Source organism: Ambystoma mexicanum, chromosome 9, assembly GCF_040938575.1.
Source record: "Ambystoma mexicanum isolate Mex_15411 chromosome 9, UKY_AmexF1_1, whole genome shotgun sequence".
NCBI classification, from domain to species: Eukaryota; Metazoa; Chordata; class Amphibia; order Caudata; family Ambystomatidae; genus Ambystoma; species Ambystoma mexicanum.
Window position 1 is genome coordinate 605,648,222 of NC_090931.1, and position 24,186 is coordinate 605,672,407.

Here is a 24,186-nt window from a genome sequence, read left to right on the forward strand (position 1 = left end):
GTTTAATTGTGAAACAAGCACACACCTGTCCTAGAATTGTTAAGAGGTGTTGTGAATAACCTTGGGGTGACCAGGGCTGGATTATTTCCCCACAAGTTTATTATTTTCTATGAAAGGTGTGAAACCCTCCTAAATGAAGTCTTAAATTGTTTTGCAGATCATAATGGTTGCAATGGATTTAAAATCTATATAAGATGATGTAAAGGGGGTGGTGGGGTAATGCAGCATCAGGTCTGCTGGAGTGTTGTGGTATTTGTTCCTGTATGTTCCTTGTACTGCAACTATATTAAGCATTTATTGAACCAACCTCACTGAGATTCAAGTCCCAGGTCCAATTTCCTTGACATAATTGGTTCCTGTGCCTCAGATCCTTTGGCCGCAGGCACCCCAGAAGCCCCATGGATGAACCCTCTTAGCGCTACCCCTGGGTTCACTGAAGAAGTTAGGTGCTTAGTCTTAATGGGGAACTCGGTGGGGGGTGGAGAGTGCCTATGGGTTGGGAAGCCTTTTTGCTAAGTTGAGTGAGACTGTTTGGAAAATATTTTGGATTTAATTCTCTCTGTCCCATTTATTGTGTCTCTTTGGTAACTGTTATTGTGGATTTGTTGAAAAGCAAATACTTAAAACCACGTCTAGCCAGGGGACAGCCAGCTGTTGAAAGTTAAATCATTTGAACCCATGTGGAAAGTTTACAGGGGAAAATCATCAGTGCAGAGAGACCGTATTATATAAATGATTGAGAGAATGCCAAAATATAAACGGTCTGTGCACAATTCACATTTACCTTGCACCTTTTGATTGTGTATTCGCTTTAAATTCAGCAAAGTGTGCAAAAAGCACATTTGTAAATCCAACAAAACAATCCTTGCATCCAGGGGAGAATTCCCTTACCCCGAACCGTCTCAGGTAGAATACTTTAAGTGTTCTGTTCACACAATGTTCCTTTAAGATTAGTGAAAATATCTCTTTCAAATAACACTTAAGGTTGATGAGTGTCTTTTCCAAGGAATGGTATTTGAAAGGATGGCGAAAGTATATTTTCTACATAACAACTTAAAGATGGTCTCCTGCCAGGAACCTTTGTCACAATGTCTTTTCTTTTCACATATTCTACATGGATTAACTGATGTACTACCCAGCCAGGAATCCCCCTCTGGTATTTGGGGAAAAGATGCCCGGCAGGAAAGGCTCACTACCTGATGCACCTCTCACTAGGTCTTCTTGCAATATTTTCTTTTATCTTTCAGCTCTCTTTCTCTTTAAGTAGAACACGGTTGTACCCCTTCACTTTTTATACTTTTTGGCTCCAGGTATTACTCCCCCATATATGGAGACTTCAAGCTTGCTGTGTTACCTTCATTGTTAGCATTCATTGGCTTGTGGCAATACTTGTTCCAGTCTTCCTCATATTGACTACTCATATGAAGATTTGTACAGTTCTTGCCTTTCAATTGCCTCCTTAAAAAGTAATTTATTGCATTTACTCCAGCTTTCCCATATCTACATCCCATATATGGAAACTTGTATAAATGCAGTACTTCTTTTCATTCAATTGATTGTACGCCTGGTGTTCCTAATACTCTTGAGCAGACTCAGTGTTTGCTGGCATTTCCGACTTGTGGTGTCTAGCTGAGGTGTAATCCGTGCTGCAAGAAAGTGTTCTCCGCTCTGCAGACCCTCCTGCCGGCTTCTCCTTCACTCGCTGGTGAAATTGCCATTCAGTCGGCCTGCGTCCCAGTCAGCCTCTACATTGCTGTCGGTCATTAGCGGTCCTCCGCCGGCACCAGTTATGCTGTCCCTTGTCTCTCTCCTTCCCTGTAGGAAGCGCCTGCCCTCTTCAGCATCGCTTGCTTGCATGCGTCTGCCTTCCGTTCTGCTGCGCCTGCTCTGCATCTCTTCTGCCTTTTTCGAATTGAGAGTAGAGAAGGAGGAGACCATTTTTAAATGTCCGGCACAGCTGATTGGAATCACAACTGGTCGACATATTTAGCTTGGTGTGTTTTCTGCTCCGCATTAACTTCTTTCCCCTCTTCCTTGTCCCAGTACTCTAGGTTTGATGAGAGTTGGAGTCCATGGGATTTTTAAACTTTGTAACGCTGTATTGCTTCGGATCTTTGTTTAAATTTAGACTGTCAGAAACAGGAGATGTTGAGTATTATGTATGTAAGAAATATGAATTGTATCCTGCCTAGGGTGTCTGGCAAGAGGTCTTAGGGTTTTACCACTGAAAGCATTGGTATACTGACAACATGCCATCAGGAATCTAGGAATGGTAGGGTTTTCTTCACATGTAAGGGAAGAATATGATGTCCCTCCTTATGGGACTCACCACATCTCCCTGCCAGCCATTTCCTCCCATGTGATCTTCCCTCATAAAACCACCCCCAGGAGCATGAAGCGACTGCCGTCCACTGGGCACATGGGAGGTGTTAAGAGGCTTGAGATATGATGAATCCTGTGGAGTCATCACTAATACCCACAGAGCCTATTTGGGGCCGGAGGGCAGGGCCTTGAACAGGTAGTGCTGTCCGTGGACTACAAAACGCAGAACTTCCAATGTTTGCAATGAATGGGGATGTGCAAGTATGCCTCCTCCAGGTCCAGAGTTGCCAGAAAATCCCCTTCCTCCAGCTGGTCGAGCATGTGCTGCAACATGACTATCCTGAACTTTTTGCACTTCCAAGTACTTGTTTAGGTGTCGTAAGTCTAGGATCGGTCGCCACCCTCCTGACTTCTTCTGTACCAGACAATATCTGAAGTACACTCGGAGCCCTGGAGGCGTTGAGGGACTGGCTCTATTGCCGCTTTTCACAACATGCCCTGAACCTCCTCTAGCAGTTGTGCCATGTGAAGTTCTTGACGTGAGATAGGAGGAATGCAGGGGCACCCATCTTGAAACTCCAAAGCATGCCCTTGCTGAAGAACGTCCACCACCCATTTGTGTGTGGTGATCTTTCAGCACTGCTCGAAAAAGTTCAAGAGCTGGCCTAAACCCACTGGGGTGTGAAAATGGGGGCGTAGAGGCACGGCCAGTTCGGGCCTGCTTGGGCATCTGCGTCCTGGCCTGCGGACGATTACGCTGGCTTCCACTGCCGTAGGCTTGGGAGCAGCCCCTGTAGGCTTCCTGGGTGGAGGAGCGGGTGTGGTGGACAGTTGGAGGAGTACCCCTTGGAAGACCTGGAAACTCTCCCCCTCAGGGTACGAAAGGACAATCTCCTTGGCTGCAGGGACCCCAGAGTCTTAATAGCCTGGAGAGTCTCATCCACTGCCTTCCCAAACATGTCTCCATTGAAAGGCATGTCCAAAACCTTTAACTGCACGTCCGCTTGAATGTTTGAGCCCTTCAGCCAACACTGGCCCCAAAGAGCCACACCATTCCCCATCTGGTGGAACCCTGAGTCCACTATGTCCAGCGCCCCTGTAATGGCGTGATCCAAAGCCACCTCACCTTCCTGGAATTGGGCCATGGCCTCAGCCTTCTTGGCCTCAGGAAGGAAATCCAGTTTAGGCCCGAGCTTGCACCAACACTCCCTGTCGTAATGAGATAGGATGACGAGGGCATTGGCGGCCTTGATGGTGGTTGTTGCAGTGTAGATGATGCGCTTGCCAACTGCATCTAGCTTCTCGCCCTCCTACTCCGGGGGTACCATGGACAAAGAAAGGGGTTGGATGAACGCTTCCTGTGGTGGCAGACACTGAGTCCAGAGAAGGCTGTGACCCGAGACACCCCAGAGCTGAGTCTGGGACCCAGTAATTCTTCTCCAGCCATTCCCGCTTTCATAGCACGGTATTGAGAATTTTCATAATGTTGAATCCGCCCTCAAACGTCGTTCAAAAACGGAACAGACTACGGTTTTCCTTGAGGACTCACCAGGTTGAAAGATGAAACCTTCCTTCTTTTCTTCTAGCACAAGGCTAAAGAGTCTGGACTCCTTTGAGAGGATTGTGTGTAAAAAGCCAATTCCGTCTGTTGGCAAAGCCGTGGCGGGCTCGTCCATATCCAGAGGTTCCACGACAGCGGGGACATTCTTCTCCTAATCATCAGTTCGAGTAGTCATGGTATCCTTGTCAATGCGAGTGTCTGTGCGCTCTGGCTCTTCCTCCCTTGGAGTCAAGGCCCCAAGTCCAGATCCAGATGCGACAGACCAGGAACAGGGGCAGTGGGCAGCTGTTGTGGAATTTCCACCACCAAAGTGTGCAGGTTGGTGAGGATATACAGTGACATAGCCATTGGTGCCGGTTGGGTGCGAATGGTGCACCCATGGCAGGAGCCGGGCTGAAATCCCTAGGAGTGGCAAACGGTTGGTAAGACTTATGCCACGGAGATCCCTCCTGCGACATGGGCCCCTGGTCCCTTCATGGTCTGAGTAGAAATCCTCAGATAGGTCATTCGCAGAACTGGTATAGATGTCAGGAGATTTGTTCGGCGACCCCATGGGAGCTGAAGGAGACGCCCTTGTTGGTCTTGGCAGGAAGTCACCCTTCCCGAGTCCTTTGGGAAGGAGGCGATGGGGATCTGCAGAAGGGGCGCTGCCAACCAAGGCTGTGATCGCCGACGGAAGCCTTGGGGGCAAAGAGACGCTTGACATTGTCGTTGTGAAGGTCAAAACGATGGTCGCTGGCGAACTCGTAACCAGCAAATTAAGAGACGATTTTGTCAACGAGATAGTCAACGATGGGGTTGCTGACAAAGTTCGATGGTACCGTGGTCTTTGCCGAAGAGGCCTTTGACACAATGGTGGTCTTAGTAGACGAAGTTGTCGTCAATGGGGCCTGTGCGATAGACCGTGATGGAGACGAGGGAGTCACCGATGAGCCTCCCGCAGGTTTGTCCTTTAAAGGCTTGTGCTTAGGAGGGGTTAGTGACTTCCTCGCAGACAGGGGGAACCCACCAGTCAGTAGGCTGACTGGCGACGGGGACCGGCCCCTTCCCGAACTTGACCCCCTCAGATGTGGCGACCTTCAAGGGAGCAGATGGAGCGTAGTGTTTCGCCTTCTTTTGAACCTCCTCAAAGGACCTCAACCTCCTCTTCACAGAGGGAGCATGGTCATGGTACCTGCCGGTCCTGGATGCCGCGTTAGAGACCTTCTCCTGGCTGATCCAAGCCCCTAACCTCCGGTGGCGATCCTTCCTGGTCTTCAATGAGAATGCACGACAGATCTCGCATCCGTCTGCGTCATGATCCGGGTGAAGACAATAAAGGCACTTCAGATGCCGATCCTCAATGAAAATGTTCTTCAGGCCTCGCAGGTCTGAAGAAACGCTTCTTAGCGACACTGGAAATGGTTGAGATGAGATGTAGGCCCAAGCAAGGCCCATTCAAGTCACAGTGCGAAGATCCAACGATAGAAAGACTATCTTTGCCGGCAACAGGTCGACACTGCCGGTAGTCAATGCAGGACTGTAGACAAAGAAGAGATGGGAGAAAACTATGGGAATTTCAAGGAATGAAGCACGAGGACTCCCAACACTAGAAACATGTGGTCAAAATCAGAAGATGGCCACCAGGGGTGGAGCTTAGAAGGACGAGTGTCATTAGTTGAGGGCAGTATGACCGAAGGACAATGATTGAATATAGAGGAGACGAGCAGTTTTCAGTCTAAAGCGAAACTGCTTTCTTTTTAACAAGGATTCCCAGCCTGACAGGGAATATTCATGAGCATATGAATCCATGCAATACCCCATGCTGGAGAACTTAAAGAGATTATCCTTGATCTGTACTAAAGCAGTACTATGCCCAGTTATGAATCCTGGTTGAGATTTACCTAGCCCCATTATACTCTCAACAAAGTCTCTTAATTGGATCTAGGCAGCATTGAGTAGTTTTAGCAAAAGAAGCAAGTTAGAAATCGGTTGATAGAACAGAAACTGATCAAGCAACTTTTTTTGTTTCTTTTTTTAAATTTTTTTTAAGTGGGGTGACCCAACTTCTTTTAAGAAGATCGGGAATAAGAACATTTTTGACTCTTGCTATTTTAAATCTTTCATCTGATCAGGAACCGGGAAACAATTTGAAGCAGTTGCCTCTGCTCCACCACCATCAACAGGTGAACAGTCAATTCTAAAACCCAGGTTCTATTGTAGTGAACCACCACGATTTATTTAGTTTACACATATATGATTAGCAATGCATGCTGCTGCTGCATGAAGCTCCACTGATCCATTTAATATTGTGTTCACTCATTAAACTTAACTGGGTCAAGTTTCAAGAGAAGCTACAAGTTGTCACTGACTGTTGCAATCCCACTTGTTCTGATCTTGATCAATTATTAAGAGCTGACCCCATTTCCAACACCTTCACTATTAAAAAAGACACGTAATTGGCCATTGCAAGAAAAAACCTACAGATGCAGTGAAGGTCTTCACTGACTGGCTGTTTCGGACTGTCCTAGAAATCTGTCCCAAAAAAAGACTGACTGGAAAGAAATGAGTGCATGCAAGCAGTATGGAAAGAATCGGGCCACATTTCGAGGCTAAAATAACGTTTTGAGCAGTTTTCAGGAATGTTCAATGCCCTAGCTACTGCACAGCAAGCTGTGGTTTCTGCATTTGTAACAGGGCTGCAGTCCGCCATTGCTGGCGGGATTAAGGGAGTACTTATTGGCTGGGAAGGCATACATTTGACTTAAGTATTGTCAGCTGTGCAGCAGGTTATGAAAAAGCAGAAAGACACAGAGACCACGGAGGCTAAACCAATTGCATTAGAAACTCTTCAAATTCAGTCCCCGCACAGAAGGGTGTGGCGCCAAGCAGGTGCTAGTTTCAGAGGAAGCCTACCAAGCCGTGGGCGAGGAGGGGCCTGTGTTGTCAAGGAGCAGCACAGGATAGACCAACAATTAATTTATGCCATGACCGATGTAATTATTTTGAGGGATCTAAATGAACCAGCTAAGAGGTCAGCAGGGCCAATGCCACATACTTCTTCCTTTACACAGTTGTTTCCACCTCCTGTGTTTAATAAACAAAAAAAGAGCAAGGGGGACCAAAAAAGTTATTACACTGATATTGCTTTATCCTCGTCAGGAAAGATGCTTTTTGTTGCTCTCCTGACATATGATCTCCCATTGAAGACTATCTCTTTGGTATTGTCTGCTTCATGACCTGCCTTTTTGGGGGTAAGTAAAGCCCTCTGCTTCAACATCCTTTGCTTTTTTTTATCACTTTTCTGGGGAAACTGATAAATCCCTTAGATTATCAGTACTCACAGACACAGTCTCCCTTAGTAGAATTCTTGTTATTTTTAATATGCACATATCTTAAAGTAAAGTGCAGTTTGGATACTTTAAACTTCATATCTTTACTTAGCAACTTTGTTGTTTCAGTCTCAATGTTTCCAGGATGGGCTGGTGACGACAAATCTTTTTCTACCAGGTTTTTACACATAATGGGCCTCATTACGACCCAGGTGCTAATGGGTTAACGGCGCCGTAAAAGGCTGCGGCGCCGTTAACCTATTAGCGCCTAATTACGAGGTCCCTTTGCGGGACCCGACCTTAACGGCTGGTTTTACCAGCCGTTAAAGTAGGGACCCGCAAAGGGACCTTGGTGCTAAGTACGGTGCGGCACCGTGCCTAGCGCCTTCCCCATTCCCATTGAGCCCTATGGGTCAAAAATGGGAATGGGGAAGGGCCATGGAGGAAGGGGGAATTACCACCCCGCCAACCTTGTAATGGGGTGGCAATTCCCCCTTTCTCCATGGCGGAGTCGGTAACTTTCCGGCATGGACCATGGTGCTGTTAGCACCATGGTCTTCCGCCAGGGTCGTAATGAGGCCCAATGTCATTTAGAGTGCCATATACTCCTAGTAACCATGCCATGAGGTTTTTGCCTGGCATTTGAACATTTTGTACTTCGGCCTTCTTCCAGTCCACTCGGGTATGGAATTTCCCTTTATGGAAAGCCCTTTCCTGGGCAAGTGGTGGTCTGAGTGTGGCCAGATGTGCAGGCTGGGTCTGTCTGGACACTTCCACATGCATGCCATAGTGCATCTGTGGCTGAGCAGATGTGTTGGCCAGTGGCTGTCCCTGATTGTATAGCCCATGCCAGTTTGAATGGTGCAGCTCCTTGCCATTGGTTGCGACTCAGTCCAAATCCAGGACTCCTGCAGCCAATCGACTGATCATTGCAGCTGACAAATATGGTCCCCAGCCAAGTTCCAGTGAAGCCCTGCTTCTTGCAGCCGATTGCAAGAAGCTCTTGTAGGCAGAAACCTGTGCAGTTCCCTCTGGGACCACTGCAAAAGATTTAGGACTACAGGTGTTTGGCAGTAAACCCACATGGTAGCAGTCTGTACCACACAGACTTGGTAGCTGTGGCTGAGCAGTCAGACTTCCCTCAAGAAGAGTTAGGCAGTATACAGAGTATTCACAATAGGTCAAGAGAACACAGTAGAACAAGTAAACACTGACCAGGGCTTGGTGTAAAAGAGATAATTATTTATTTAAAACCACCTCTAGAAAAACACACAGGCACTAATAGTAATCAATTCAAAAACACGGTCACTAAAAGATATACACTCCCTTAAAAGAATATTAGACGAGTCTTAAGTAAAGCCCCACTTATTTTCAGACAGCGGTGAGCGCTTAACGTAGATGGCACTCTAATAATTTGCTTTAAAAAGGGAGAGAAGAGCAGAGAACAAGTTGAAACAGATCCCAACACTTTTATCAGAACATAACAAGAGAGGAAGGCTAAGTAAAACCGTGAAGTTAGAGTTCAAGAGGTCGGAACCACTTTCAGAGGATCCAAACGAAATGTGTCCAAGGTCACACGGTTGCAGTGCACAAAAGTCTTGTAAAGGTTCAAAAAGGAGTTGGACCAAAGAAAGGGACCAGTTAGAAGGTCAAAGCGACCAGCCCAGTCCAGAAGGTAAAGGGGTTATTATTACCTTGTAGCAATATTTAGAAAGGGAGGCCTGGCGGACACGGTACCTTAAAGTGGTGAGAACGCTCCAGCGGGGGCAGTTGTTCCTGGCAGCGGATGCAAATTGGTGCTTCGTCCGGGGGAAGAGAGGATCTTGCCGTGGAGGAAGACAGGAGTCTGTTGCACTGCCAGAGAAGAAACCAGCCGCAGAGTTTCTCAGGTACAAGGAGCGGTCCGGTGATTCGCGATTCAGTGGTGAGTGGCTATCCGGCTGCCGGGGTGCTTGGCACGGGCAGTTCGACCACAAACCGGGCTGGGGTGCGAAGAAAGAAAGGTAAACTGGTTGTGCCCACCAGTCAGGGGAAGAAGCCTCTCCAGCCGGGAGATCTTCTCTGTCGTCGGGAAGTGGTGAGTCGGTTCTGCAGGGCTCCACCGGTGGTGTCGTTGTGGTAGGTCGGCTCAGCTTCTCCCTCGTCGGATTCTTAGGTCCTGTGGCGACTTCTGAAGTTCCAGTCCCCAAAGCCCTGCTTTTATGCAGAAAACCCCCATTCACTCAGCCTAGCTGTCACTCAAACATGATAAGTGGTTGGGCCAATCACACAAGAGTGCGACTTGAGTTACCAAGGTAACTCAGTCCAGGGTGCCTAAACCCCCTCCAACACCCCCTGTGGTACCGAGACAGAGTGGCGCCACTTTTGGAGGCTTCTGTGGAGAAGCCTGTCAAAAAGTGGAACAAAGGGCTCGACTTGGGTTGGAGTCATAGAAGAGAACACAAACGCCATTTTAGAATCGAGTCTTGGCAAAAAATACCAACCGGATAATATTAATTAAATAAACCAGCAGTATGTTCGAGGCTATGAGAATTAAATAATTAAAGTTGGGAGCCTCGAACAATGGGAAAATCCCATAGGAAAATATTCGCGGTCGAATATAAAAAGTAGTTTCCACTGCCACCAGCCAAAACTCGATCAGGGGGGACGGAGACGTGCCCCCTCGACTAACAGACCCCGGGGCAATCGAATTGCCCTGACCAGTATGTCCACAATATGATGGTTTGTACTGGTTTCTGTTAATAATTTGGGACTAGTAAAGCCAATGGTGACTTTACATGCCCTGGGAGACAGTAGTCAGTCCCAGGGTATGGAGTCTATGGTGGGGTGTCACTATGACACCCCTTTGTTACTGCACGGAGGGTGCTCTGTAACACACATAGGAAAAACACATGAGACCCTACGGAGTAAAGGACCCGATAGACCATAAAACACATTACCAGTCAAAGGAATACCATACATCATGTCCAAGAGTGGGAGAAAAAAAAAAAAAAAAGAGTCTCACTCTTGGCAGGAGGAAAAAAACAAACTCCAGAAATCCAGCAAAGCTGCTGGGGGACTCACTAGGTCAGGAAATTCAGCCTAAAGAGAGAATTCTCCCTAGCAGCTCTTAGTCCATGCTTCAGTCCCTGGAACGATAGGACCCTGGTCGAGGATCAGTGCCAGCTGAGCCTTTGGAAGTGTCCCATGACCACCCAGTAAACTGTTCAGCTGTCACTAATGCAACGTCACTGCTCCGAGTCCATCCTTGGAACTCTGCAGATCTTCAACCTGCTCATTAAGATGGCAGCTCCTGCATTTTCAGCCTTCATCGCAGAGAAGCTGTGCAGGGCCAGCTCCTTTTGTTCATATCGCTCAGACAGTCGCCACGAAATCGTAGTAACCACCGCTGCAACCTGCTATCTTGATTTATTCCTGGAGGTCACCTGATCTGTGGAGGTCTTCATCTTGCCATGCCAAGGCTATCCAGCTGTCCAGAATCAGCTCACAAGAGTCTGGAACTGCTGATTGGCTAGACCCAATCCAGAGGCTAAAAGGTGTCTCTGCACTTGCAGCTACTGGACTTCCCTTGACCAGCCAAAGCCTAGAAGTAAGTGGGGCCAGCAGATTCAGGAACCTCTAAAGTGTTGCTGAAGAAATCGGAGTAAGGGGTGATTTAGCATAGCTATTCCACCCCCCTACCCTCCCACCACCCTACGGTTTTATGGGTGTAAAGTCCTAACTATTTTCCTAGCATGGCCAATATCGGTGCCGGTTTGGTCAAGGACAACACCCCAACCGCTCCCCACTCCCACAACACCAATACCAATACCACCACCGTCTGCTTCCCCTGCAGTTGTGGGGATTGGGCAGGGAAAGTTTGTAAGTACTGTACTCAACTTTTTATTCTAATAATTCTGAAACATTAACCTGCAACCATTTGCTTTGGCAAATTTGGTTTGCCAATCACACAGTAATAACTTCTGCAAAGTACATATTGTGGAACTGGTGACTTTTGGGAACTAGGCCCCATTTCTTAGCAGGGATGGACTTAATAAAAACCAGGTAGCATATCTTTGGTTTTCTTGTGGACGTTCTACCTGTTTTCGATTGGTTTCTCATTGGTTTTACCATACAAAGTTAAAGTGTTGCTCTTAACATAGCTAAGTCTTATAGTTAAAGTGTTGGTGTTCTGTTAGCAGAACACCCCAACAGTCAATGTATATATGTATGATAGTTTTGTGACAATACTTCAGAGTGTATTCAAAGGTCTCAAAATTATGTATATTTGTGTACATCTATCTAGCTTGAATTGAGTGCTCTGTGTGCATCTCATTGTAGCCCTGGATCACTGTTACGCCCTCCTGAATCTAAGCCTTACTGTTCTGCTACTCTACATTGACTGGGTTTGGCTAGACCTCAGTGTCTTTCCCGTTCCCCATAACAGGTTGGCCTCTCAGAATCCACCCCCAGGGTTGATTCTGAAAATCCATCTAAACACAACAGACACACATTAAAATCACAAGATAATGTATACCAACTGTATATTTGTAAATCTTGCATTGACAGTAGCAATACACCAGGGGAAGGGGGGGGGGGTTTAAGTATATGTGGTTGAGCAGGGGTAGGAAATGGAAGTTGAGAACGTATGTCATTCAGAGTGTGTGTTGATAGCACATGGTGGCAGTGAACCTGCCGGGATTGGACATCAGCGTCAGCTTATTGGAGACTGGGGGTAGATGGAGAGAGAGCAGCCTGCCTTTGTTAGGGAGCCAAGAGAGTGATGGGACGCAATCGTAATGGGGTGGGTTATTAGGAAATATTTTCTTTTTGCAACCCATTATTTTTGCGTTTTTATCCTGCTCAAACTTTTTTGAAGGGAAGTAAAGCCTTCAGCTTCAGTTCCCTTGCCTTTTGCTCACTTGATATGGGTCAACTGATGAGTACTTAACACTATGAGTACTATGAACCTTATTTTCCCCTTTTTAAATGCTTGTATTTTTTATATTGCACAAAGCATCTTACAACGCAGTGCAGTGGGGATATATTTGTATCACCCTACCTTTTTACACATGGGATTTTTGGGTTAATTGTATATGTGTCTAAAGCCAAGCTGGTGGCAGCAGTTAGATTTACTGTTTTTTCATTACTTTTGGTGTGCACATTCACGTTTACTGGGTATGGCTACTAAACGTGGTTAATGCCCTAAAACCGTTGTGCCACAAGATATTTGCTTGTTCTTTGGCCATAATTAAGTTCGGCTTTCTTCCTTCTCGGTTCAGGAAACTCTTTATAAGTTCATGCACTTGCCCATGAAAGCTGCTGCTTTCACGTGCTATTGAGCGTTTGTGCGTTTATGGTGCCAGAAAGTCTGCTACTGGAGCAGATGTGAAACCAGTAGTTGCCCCTAATTGGACAACAACTGGCTGTTTGAATGGTGCAGATCCTTTCCATTGGCAGGATTGGATTTGCTTTCAGTTTGGGTTTTGGATACAATGAGGTATTTTTCAGCTATTCTTCAGATCTATATTGGAGCCAACAATCCCCCCAAAAAGAGCAGAGCATTGATGACTCTAAGACGCCTGCTGAAGTGGGCCAGCAACCTTTCCTGTGTCCGGCCCGGTGAAGCCCTGCTCCTCTGCCTGATCTCCGAAGACCATGAGCGATGCTTCAACCCATGGACTAGTGGGACCAACTAGTCTCAATGACTTCTAGAGGATCCAGCCCTTCAGAGCCTTCGGAAGTGTCCCTGAACTGCCCCGTTGGACTGTCCAGCTCTCTCATGGGCTACCTCACCAGACGCATTGCCGTTAGGCTTTAGAGTCCGGAACTTTTGTGGTTGTCAGCTTGTGCCACAAGTCACCTCACCCCAAATTCCAGCTTCCCATCTTCAGGGGAACCTGTCCTGGAGCAGCTGCTGTAACTACGACTGGAAGGACGCCTTACAAACAGTGATCGTCACTGGAACTCGCCTTCCTCTAGCCTGTGAAGTGTTCTAAGGAGGCTTGCATCATTCAATTCTGCATTTCTTCGTCCACAAGGATTGCATCTTGCAGTTGCACTGGGTTAACCTTGATTCTGGAAGAAAGGAGAAAAAGTACCTATCTTCTGGAAATTTGTTATGGAACTTTTAATTACTTTCAAACTGATCACCACCACAAGCCCATTCCATCCTTTATAAAGAGAATGCATACCTGAGAGAAACTGTGTTCGACTGACCTATTCTATGTGGACTCATTGAGACCCCCACCCACTCTCCTGAGACCTAACCTTGACTGCTCATCCTCGTACCTTGATTGGGCATTGGCTAACCTTTCAGAGCACCCTGTTTATCATAACTAGGGTGGCCTCCTAAAATCTGTCCACCAGGCCAGATTATAAAAACCCATCTTAACAGTTATGGGCTGAGGAGGGGCTGCAAGAAGGACTAGGAGGAAGGCGTCCTTTCTCTGAATGCCCTGCACTATAACTGATTCTTATAAACAGTTATATCAAGATTCAAATGTTGGGTGGTGTCTCTTAGGATACACCCCCCCTTCCAGTTTACATCTTTGTAACAAATGGGCAATAGAGTATTGCACATATGGTTTTCCCAGGCTGGGAGAAAGGAGATTAATTATGTGTTATTCAAACTTTTTCCTACCAAACCTCCCCTATCCCCACCCCCCCTGAACTCGAGTAAAAATATTGTCTCTGACCCCCCCCCCCAAACCCTGCCTAGGGGTTGGCCTCCCCAAGAGACCCACAGGATGTCCAGGGGGGTCCCAGGCTCTTTAAAATATAAGCAAATTGCAACTGCTTATCTATATTCATAAAAATTAACATTTGTGGGTTTGTGACTTGGCAAAGCGTTGGTCCTCATACAATTCCACACCATTTCACCAATCTGCACCAAATTCTGCATAGTTACCCGTTATGACCCTCCCTGGCTACACAACATTTGGACATCCCACCCCTTTTCCGGGATTCCAGCACCTTCACACATGACTGTTGCCAGTAATCGACAAAACATCAATGTGGTCGCAGAGGACCAGTCTTCAACGCTTGAATGCACGGTTTCTGGTACATTTGCACCACAATGCACTGCAACAATGCACCACGCCAGTGTAAGGCAACAGGTGGGGAGACAGCACAGTAGGTCCCAGGTTTGCACACTAACTCTGGTATTGCCTAATGTTTGCTCTGTGGTATGTTAGCCAGTCACACACGCCCATTCTCAGTGCAGTTTACTTCAGAGTGCAAAGCACATCATGCGGTAAGCAAAATCAGAGCAGCAACCTACAGGATCCTCGATTTTCAACAATTGTTGTAATGTCTGTCCACAGAACCAATCCAGAGAAGGGGTACTTTTTGCTAGCATTGTCTATTAAAAGAAGCCATCTTAATCCATTTTTTAAAAAGAGACACTCTCCACACGCCGCAAGACATCCTTTGGGCCTCCAGTTTGAAGACCACTGCTTTAATCGGAGGACAAATTGGAATATGTGGGGTTGACATTTAGTATTTATTTCTAAAGGGTTTCCTTTGCGGTTTTGGAGCCGTGTGCAAGGAAAGAAATGGTAAAGTAGTTGGGGAAAACAGCCATAGGGGCATGCAATGTGATGGAAAATGGTGGCTTAAACTGAGGCAGGATAATGAGTGCAGTTGGCTTTTATACGGGGCAGAGAGCAAGTTAGAGACAAAAACGCACAATGGTTGCACAGGTACAATGAGAAACATGAAGTGATTTAATGTGGGTCAAACATTTCAGGACACTTGAGAAGATTGTCAAACAAAGCATGCAGCTAAGACTGTACATAAACAAGTTTTGCAGTGTGGGAGACAAACATTTGAAATGCAAGATAGAATTATGGGCAAGTGCTTAATTGCGATAGTTTACCAGGATATAATATACAATAAGGGAGCTTTAAAGCCCTAGGTGAACAATCTAGTGTATGCTTTACAGAGCCCACTAGAAATGTCAGGGCAGAAAGCCGTTGTTGCTTTTACATACATAAGAATATAGCTGGGTAAGATCAATCTGCTTTGTTTTGCAAAACCCACATAGCAAATAAACAGGAACATCCCTTGAGAGCACACAAGAAAATTACCAGGTTACTCACCGTAGTGACCGCCTTACTCCTAGTCCATAGTCCCCTTTCCTCCAAACTTCTGTGACTTCTCTCTGTTCTGTGGGACGGGCCCGGAGCACTTTTGTAAAAAGCATCCACATTTTCTTTTTAAATGTGTCCCTCCTCTTTCCTGCGCAGGCCGGCACGCGGCCATAACCCCACCCACCTTGGCTCCGCCCCACGCATCGCCCATCAGTCCTTTTCTATCGCAGGGTCCAAGACCTATTAGCAATAACAGAGGAACCTTATTATAGGGGACGGCGGGCGGGCGTATGGAGGAAAGGGGACTATGGACTAGGAGTAAGGTGGTCACTACAGTGAGTAACCTGGTAATACTCCTACGTCCCATCCCCTTTCCTCCATACTTATGGGAGATTCCCCAAGCACTCCTTACAGGAACTATGGGTGGATGGAAATACCCCTTACTGAAACAGGTTCTTCAGCACAGCCTGGCCGAACTGAGCGTCAGCTCTAGAGCTCATATCGGGGCAGTAATGCTTACAGAAAGCAGATGGGGAGGCCCAAGTAGCCGCTCCAGCGATGGACTCCCAGGGACCATACTTCTGAAAAGCAACCGCGGCTGCCTTGCCTCGCACCTGATGTGCATGGATACCCTTAGGAGGTTTCAGCTTTTGGACGGTGAAAGATTCTGTGATATAGGCAGCAATCCATCTGGAAATTGATGCCTTAGACGCAGGGGTTTACCGAAGGTCACAAACAGTTGGGAAGAGCTCCGAAGCTCGGCAGTCCTGTCCATGTAGAACTTAAGAGCTCTTCGGACATCCAGGCAGTGTAGAACCCTTTCCGCCTCCGAGGCAAGGTTCAGAAAAAAGACCGGAAGGGAAATCGACTGATTCAGATGGAATTCGGTCACTACCTTTGGTAGGAAAGCTGGGTTCGTCCGAAGGACTACCTTGTCCCTGTGAAAGACCAAGAAAGGATGCTCCACCGACAATGCCTGGAGCTCACTCACTCTCCTAGCTGACGTAACGGCTACCAGAAAGGACACTTTCCAGGACACGTACTTGAGGTCAACCGTAGCCATTGGCTCAAAAGGTTTATGGAACAGCGCTGTCAGGACTACATTTAGGTCCCAAGGCGGGTGCAGACTACAAACCGGAGGGTAGATGCGTGTCAAACCAGCAAAATGTCTCTTCACCACCGGGTTAGTTAACGAATAAGAACACCGCTCTGTAGAGAGGTAGGCGGAAATCGCAGAGAGATGAGTCCTGCAGGACAAGACATGAACCCCTGACTCTGCTAGGGAGGAGACGAAGGACAGCACCGTGTCAATCGTCGCCACCCTCGGGTCCAATTCTTTCTCCAAACACCAGTGACAGAACCTGAACCATTTACTCTTTTTTTGAGATCTGGTCGAGTGTTTCCTGGCTGCCTTGATAATGCGCATGTTATCCGCAGACAAACCCAAATGCTCTAGAGCCGTGAACTCAGGCACCATGCCGCCAAGTTGAGCGATTGTGGGGAGGGGTACTACATCTGCTGTTCCCCTTGGTGAATAAGATCGGAAGTTACTGGTAACCTGATCGGCAGACACACCGACAGGTGTTGAAGTTCTGAGAACCAAAACCTGGCCAGCCACCACGGAGCTATCAGTAGAAGAGAACAGTTGACGGAGCTCTTCAACTTCCAAATTGCTCGATGAACCAGAGGAAGAGGCGGGAAGCGTAAGCTCTCATGTTGTGCCATGGGATCTCGAGTGCGTCTCCCAGAGAGGAGGCTCCCAGCCCCCCTCTGGAGGCATATTGCGGAAGCTTCTTGTTTACCGTTGTGGCGAAGAGGTCCACCTCTGGTGTGCCTTAACGCGAGAAAATCCGAGAGGATCTCAGCCTTCAACTCCCACTCGTAGCTGACCACTGTCCGCCGGCTGAGGGCATCCGCTGGTGACATTCAGCCGGCCCGGGATGTGCACTGTAAGCAGCCAGACCCCCATGAAGCACGGCCCACTCCCAAATCTGGATGGACATATCCACGAGAGGGGGAGACTTCGTTCCCCCTTGCTTGTTTATGTAGTACATTGACACCGCATTGCCCGTTCTTATGCGGACCACCTTGTTGACAATGAGAGGTCTGAACGCCTTGAGCGCCAGAAAACTCACCAGAAGCTCCAATTGATTTATGTGCAGGAGCTTGTCCTGACGTGACTAGAGGTCCGAGACCTGAAGAAGACCTAACGTCGCGCCCCACCCGAAAAGGAAGGAGTCTGTCGTGATCGTCACCATGGGGGCTGGGTCCTGGAACCCCACGCCCACTGACAAGTTGCTGAGAGATGACCACCAGTCCAGGTCCACTCTCATGGAATCCAGAATCATTATCCGTTTGGAATACTGGGGCCACAGCCTGACGCCAGGAACTCCGAAGAGCCATCTGGGTACGTCTCATTTTGAGACGAGCAAGATGAAGAGCCAGTACACACGAGGACATGAGGCCCAGAAGCCTCTGGAACCACCAGGCCGACATGCTCTCCGACTGCATAAACATCTGACACGTGGCCAACAGATGCGCCATTTTGTCCCCGGTCAGATACACTCGGCAGTCTATCGTATTCTAACGAAAACCCAGGAAAGTCAGGTCCTGTGAGACCATCATGGAGGATTTCCGCCAGTTCACCGACAGCCCAAAACGCTGCTGCCAACGGACAAGGGCTGCGTAAGAGCCAGTCGTCCAAATAGGGATACACATGGATACCCTGGAGACGAAGATAGGCCGCAATCACCGACATCTTTGTGAAGACACGCGGCGCCGAATTGAGGCCAAAAGGAAGCACCCGAAACTGGAAGTGCTCCTCTCCTAAAGAGAAGCGGAGGTATCTCCTGCGTGGATTCCAAATCAGGATATGCATGTACACATCCTGAAGATCCACCACGCTGAGCCAATCGCCCGCCTGCAATAGGAGCGAATCTGGACGGGCGTAATCATCTTCAATTTCTCTTGGGGTAGGGAAAGATTGAACTGGGAAAGGTCTAGGATGGTGCGCAGGCCAGCCTGGTTGGATTTGGGCACCGTAAACAGCCGGGAGTAGAAGCCCTCCCCTCGCTCCCCAAGGGGAACGTGTTCCACAGCTCTGAGGAGCAGAAGTTTCTGAACCTCGGCCTTGAGGGAGGGTGAGCCCGACAGCTGAAAAGGAGGGTTGCGGGGTGCGGTAGGGGGTAAAGGTAAGCGGAAGCCCGCTCGAGCGACTGACAAGACCCATCTGTCTTCTGTGATGGCTTGCCACGCCTCCCAATGAGATGCAATGCGTCCTCCCACCGGGGTCTCGTGCGAGCGCGGAAAACCCTCATTTGGCAGGTTTATCGGTGGCGGTGCCATCTGAACCTGATGAGGAGGCTGAGGAGCGGGAGAAATACCGCGTACGCGGTTGTCTACGGCGGTTATTCCCTGCAGATTTTTGCGGTCAAGGAAGCCCCTAAAAACAGAGGAAGGTCGACCTTGCGACAACAGCCTTTGAGACTTGAAGGGAGCTTTAACCAGAACAGACAATGATTTGGCTGCCTGAGTGCTGTCTTTGGTTTTGGTGAGTTCTACATCAGTAGAAGAGTGAAAAAGCTCCTGACCATCAAATGGAAGGTCCAGAACCTTGTCTTGCACCTCCTTCGAGAACTTAGTGGCATGTAGCCATGCTTGCCGCGAGGCATCAACCCCAAGCATCAGACCCCGAGCCGAGGTGTCTACGTGATGAGCCGCAGCTTCCAGGAGATCCTGGGCCAAGACCCTGGCATCGGAAAGGCCTCCTCTGAAATCCTCCAGCTTCTCGACCGGAATGTGCTCCTCAAACTCCGACAGACCTCTCCACATCCGCATGTTAGCTCCCGCCAAAATCAATTCTGCATTGGCCTGCCTGAGCTGCAAGGCCGAATTGGCTAAGATTTTCCTCCCTAGGGAGTCCAGGAGTTTGTCCTCCTTTCCCAAGACCTGAGTCGCCGTCGCGGAGGTGGATGCTGCAGGTCTGGATTGCAACGTGGCCGCAGCCACCACTGTGGAGGAGGGAGGAGGACAAGACGACAAGGCCACTTCTTCCGAGGAATGTAGCCTGTACCTCGCGTCAATCTTTTTATTGACAAAAAGTCCCGAGTGTGGCTTTTCCCAAACTCTTCGGACCTCGGCCAGAACGTCCTTCTGCAAGAACAGGCCGGTATGTTCCAAAGGAGACAAGGTGAACGCCCCAGAAAGCACGCCCTCCTGCGGAGCAGGTGCCTCGGGCACCGGAACATCTAATAAGCTCATCATGTCCAGTGCCTTGTCATGGAAAGCTCTGTTAGAGCGGGGCAGGTCCTTGCTGTCCTGACCGCCTTGAGGGTCATCTGACAGGTCAGGATCCTGATGAGCCGTGTCAGGCACTGCCTTGTCCACTGGGGACAATGGTGGCACAGGCGGAAGCGCAGGGGGAGACACCACGGGCAAGGGGGACGCCGGCGGAACCACCGTCGGAACGGGTGAGCCGGACGCGCGGGTGGACATATCTCCTTGAAAAACCCTTTGAAATATCCCCTCACGGGGTCGGTGCGCATAAGCGCTTGAAATTTACTGAAAAAGCGTCCTCCGGAGATTATTTCGGAACCTGAGGAGGCCTCTCATGAGGTGGACAAATCCAGGGACGTAACGGGGAAGGGTACCACACCGGCCAATCCGCCAACTTATCCACATAAATCAAGGGAGCCGCCCCTGCGAGCAACAAAACATTGTGCGGAAGAGGCACCCGGGCGTTCCAATCATAAACCGGCTGGTAAGGATGCGCACAAGGGACCTTAGGTTCACCCGAAGGACCGAACCCTACACCAGGGGCCGATGGCGTAGTTGTAGGGGTAGTACCTAAAATTGCCGCCGTGGTCGTGGCGGGAACGGCCGCCATTTTGTCCTCATCTGAGGGGAACTGCGGCACGTGAGGAAGTGAGGCAGGGGTCCCCGTCGATGGATCAGGGGTCTTAATTTTAGCCTTAACGTAAGGAACCTCGACATACCAACCGCCAACTGAGCCTTCGAAGGAAGAGCCTCGGCACTGCTGGTAAAACTTTCTTCTTTGCCCCCTCAATAGATCTGGTGTCACCACAAGAGCGGGAACGGTGCGCTGTCACCAACAGGGCCTTGCCCGGCCCCTCAGAACTGTTGGTTTCCTTAGCCTCGGTACGAGGGACCCCGGACCTAGGCCCAGTAGAAGCCTTATCGGCACGATCCTCGAACATCCGTTTGGTAACCTCAAGCCCAACCAAGACCTTGGGGCGTACCCCGGTTTTGTTTTTGAGGGAAGCCGAAAGAGCGGCCTCAGAGCAAGCTCCGGTACCCCACGACTCAGTAGAACTGGGTCTACAAACAGCCCCCACAGGAGGGGCCTCGGAGCGTACTCCAGTGTTCACAGGCCCCTTACGGAGACCCTCGGAGTAAACTCCGGTAGAATTATTAGGCCCGACAGGCACCTCAGGGCGAACCCCGGTAACAGAGCGACCAACACCCCTCCCGGCTCGAGAGGAACCCGGGAAGGTATCCCCCGGCCGGGGTGCTCTGAAAATTAAAGAACTTACCGGGCGTTTTTTCTTCTCGTCGATGAACGCCTGAAAATGCAAAGGAGGAGTCCGTCCGAACACCTCCTCCCACCGCTCCAACCGACGCTGAAGTGCCTGGACCGAAAGGGAGTCACAGTAAAAACAGGAGTCCCAACGGTGTTCCAAACACTCTAAACAAAGAGGATGGGGATCCGCCCTCGCGAAGCGACGGTGACACGATGACCAGTCTGGAAAATCTAGTTTAAAAGACAGACTAGTAAACGAACGCTAGCGAGAGCCAGAGAGGGGGAAAAAAAAGGGAAGAAAATCTTCGAGGATGCAAGTGCGTCCGGCCTCGACCGAAAGGACTGATGGGCAATGCGGAGCCAAGGAGGGCGGAGTTACGGCCGCGTGCCAGGCCCTGCGCAGGAAAGAGGAGGGACACATTTTTTTAAAGAATTTGGATGCTTTTTACAAAAGTGCTCCGGTCCCGTCCCACAGGACGGAGAGATGTCCCATAAGTATGGAGGAAAGGGGACGGGGCGTAGGAGTATAAGGGCAAAATACAAATATTGCTCATCAATCATAAAATAGCAAGATGTACACATTGGGAAAATTGAACTTAGGCAATGGAAAGAATCTGAAGTTCGAAAAATCCAGAAAAAGCTGGACAGTCACACAAATGGTTACCAATCCCTTAAGAAAATTTTGAAACAAAATATTATGAATACTTTGGAGAGTAAACAATGTTACTTTTCAGGACATGAGAATGACAGGAAAGGAGTAATAAAGTTTTACTGTTTAAGTGAAACCGAGAAAAAGTCCAAGCAATAGTCTAGGAGTAGTGGAACACCTTTACACATGCAGCGTATGCAAAGCAGTGCAAAAGGTGCACTTGCATGGAATGAGTAAGGGGATGCAAAGGGTCCCAGAGGTAGGGAACTTGAATCCAGTTCCAGGCCTGAACAGGGTAAGCCAGATGCTGCCCTTGACTTTGAAGCCCTTTACTGAGACACCCAGCAAATAGACGCCTAGTGAATGATGGCTATGAGGCAGCCACATGCTCCACAAGGCCCAATCTCTGCCCTGAAGATGTAGAGGTCAGGTCAGTGTGGCAGGAATCAAGGTTGAATCTGGGGCTGCAATGATATAGGTGGAAGGCGGGAGTGGGCTTACAAGGTACCTCTCTGGATGGCCACATGGGTCTGCAGCACAAAGGCCACATGAATGCTGTCAGTCCTTTCTTCTTTTTTTAGCCCATAGTGGTCAAGTGCTCCACAAGGCCCAATCCATGCCTGACATGAAGATTGTGTGGTTAGAAGTTAAACAAGCTGCAGAAGGATCTCCTGGAAAGGAGATTCAGACAGAAAAGGCTCTGAACGCGTTACGAGGCAGTGTACACAGGAATAAAAGCAGACATTGCAGTATTGCATGCACAAAGCATTTTTCCATACTGCAAATGATCTACATTGCCAATACGAGAGGACATGTTCTGGGCAAGTGCAAATCTTTTATAACATTTCAGCGAGCAGCAGTAATTGGTATATCAGAAGTCTCAGTGGTTTCAGGCTCCTAGTCTCACCTGTGAGATGAACTGCAGTAACGATCTGTAATTTCTCTTCCAGTACGAGGGCAACTCTGCAGCCTTTGGGTATTTCACACAGCCCAGTTCAATGGTGACTTCAAAGCAATTTGTGTGTAGATAATTCCAGTCTTGCATGCCACCTGGGGATACAAGCAAATAATGGAATTTCTAAACAAATTAAGTCTGATAAATCATACACAAGGCCGGTGTGCGTTTTATTTTGTTCACATTGTTCAAAAAGCTACTTCCTCTTCTATTAGGGGAACATGAAGTTGACTTGTAACCACAACCTTGCCCTAGAAACTGCTCTATGCTTTTGATCCCAGCCACCTTCCACGATCCACAGGTCTGGCATGAAAAGGAATAATTAGTAGGAGGTCTGTAGCGAGATCTTGAACACTATACATCCAACAGTATTTTTTCCTCCAATACCATTTTAACCTTACTAAGAGAGATACTATACTCATCACAATGTACTTTATGGCTATGACGTCAATACTAAAATGCAAGGTGTGGCTGTGAAAAGAACTAGACCCCCAATAAATACCATTTCATGCTACTACACGACATTTAATCACATGATCAATTATTAAAGCCACTTCGAACTGACCGTCTTAACAGGAACCAGTCGAGCCAGGTGTAGATTTTAGTAATCATGCATAAACGTGACCAATTCTTGCATAGGGGGAGCGATTTCAGAAATTCCTGTACTGTGCACAAAAAGATTAAGTGGCATGTGCCAGCAAGCATTACCTGGAATGTTGTACCACTTGGCCCCATTAGTGATGCCTTCATAAAAGTACTCATTCGGGTACACCTCCTTACATGGACTGCCTTTGAACATTTCTGTGTTTTCCTATAGGTGACAGACAAAATGGCCATTAGAAGCAATCAAAAATCACCCATAAACTATGCAACAGCCCGCAGAAAAGGCATCTTTGTGGTGAAGAATAGACTTGCAGGAGACCCAAAAGATTTAGCATGTCCATAAAAAGGCAATGAGAAAAATGAAGATCTACATTCGGTCTACTCTATGGTATACTAATTATGTAGCATTGGTATCTTCCTTCTATCAGAAGGGAGCATCCTCGCACAGTGCTAAAACATATTCTAAGCTGTCAATACATTCCCTACATCCAAATTTTAGGCAGAATCAGAAAATTGGAAAAACCTCTTTAGGGGACGATGCAAACTACAGTGGCAGTTATGAACTACAGGTAAAATTCCTGAGCTACGCGTGTCCTGTTAATCACAGGCAACAAGAGGTACTGCATTCCTGAGAACCACCAGCAGATGAGATTTACCCTGCATGAACCACATTTTTAGCACAGTGACCAGAATGGACGCACGGTTTTGTGAAGGTTCACAGCAAGGAGTAAAAAGCTTCCCAATACGATCACGAGCAGCTCCAAATTTAAGGCGAAAGAATCATATCACACAGTGTCTTGAGAAAATCTAAGCAATAGCAACAGGAGTAAGACTTGTTCCTTTAATTCAAGATAAAAGGCACATGTGGGTTATTAGACCTACGTGGATAATTTAAATTCAGTAGAAACAAAATTGGTTGTAGAGGTGCACACTGAGTTAGTTAGAATAAAGGAATATTCATATGAATAACGATACTTTGTAGTGCTCCCTGTTGAGATCTATGCTACTAGACCCAAAATGTGAAGAAAAAAGGGGGAGGTATCGCAAAGCACAACTCGCGATACAAACAGGGGCACAGACCATAGCAACCAAATAGCTGCTAAAACACTTTTAGGCTCTTAATAATTTCAAATAAGACAATTCAAAAAAAGGACAATTCAAAAAAAGAAACTTA

General features: G+C 48.0%; 1 protein-coding gene across 1 annotated transcript in view; it reads right to left on the minus strand.

Annotated features, from left to right (window-relative positions):
- Nucleotides 1–24,186, minus strand: part of CPD (carboxypeptidase D) — a 750,705-nt gene that overhangs the window by 411,272 nt on the left and 315,247 nt on the right. Inside the window, exons 9-10 of the mRNA XM_069615245.1 lie at nt 23,118–23,220; nt 22,362–22,504 (exon numbers count right to left, since the gene is read on the minus strand). Coding sequence (XP_069471346.1) covers nt 22,362–22,504; nt 23,118–23,220 — 246 coding nt within the window. The remainder of the gene's footprint in view (nt 1–22,361; nt 22,505–23,117; nt 23,221–24,186) is intronic.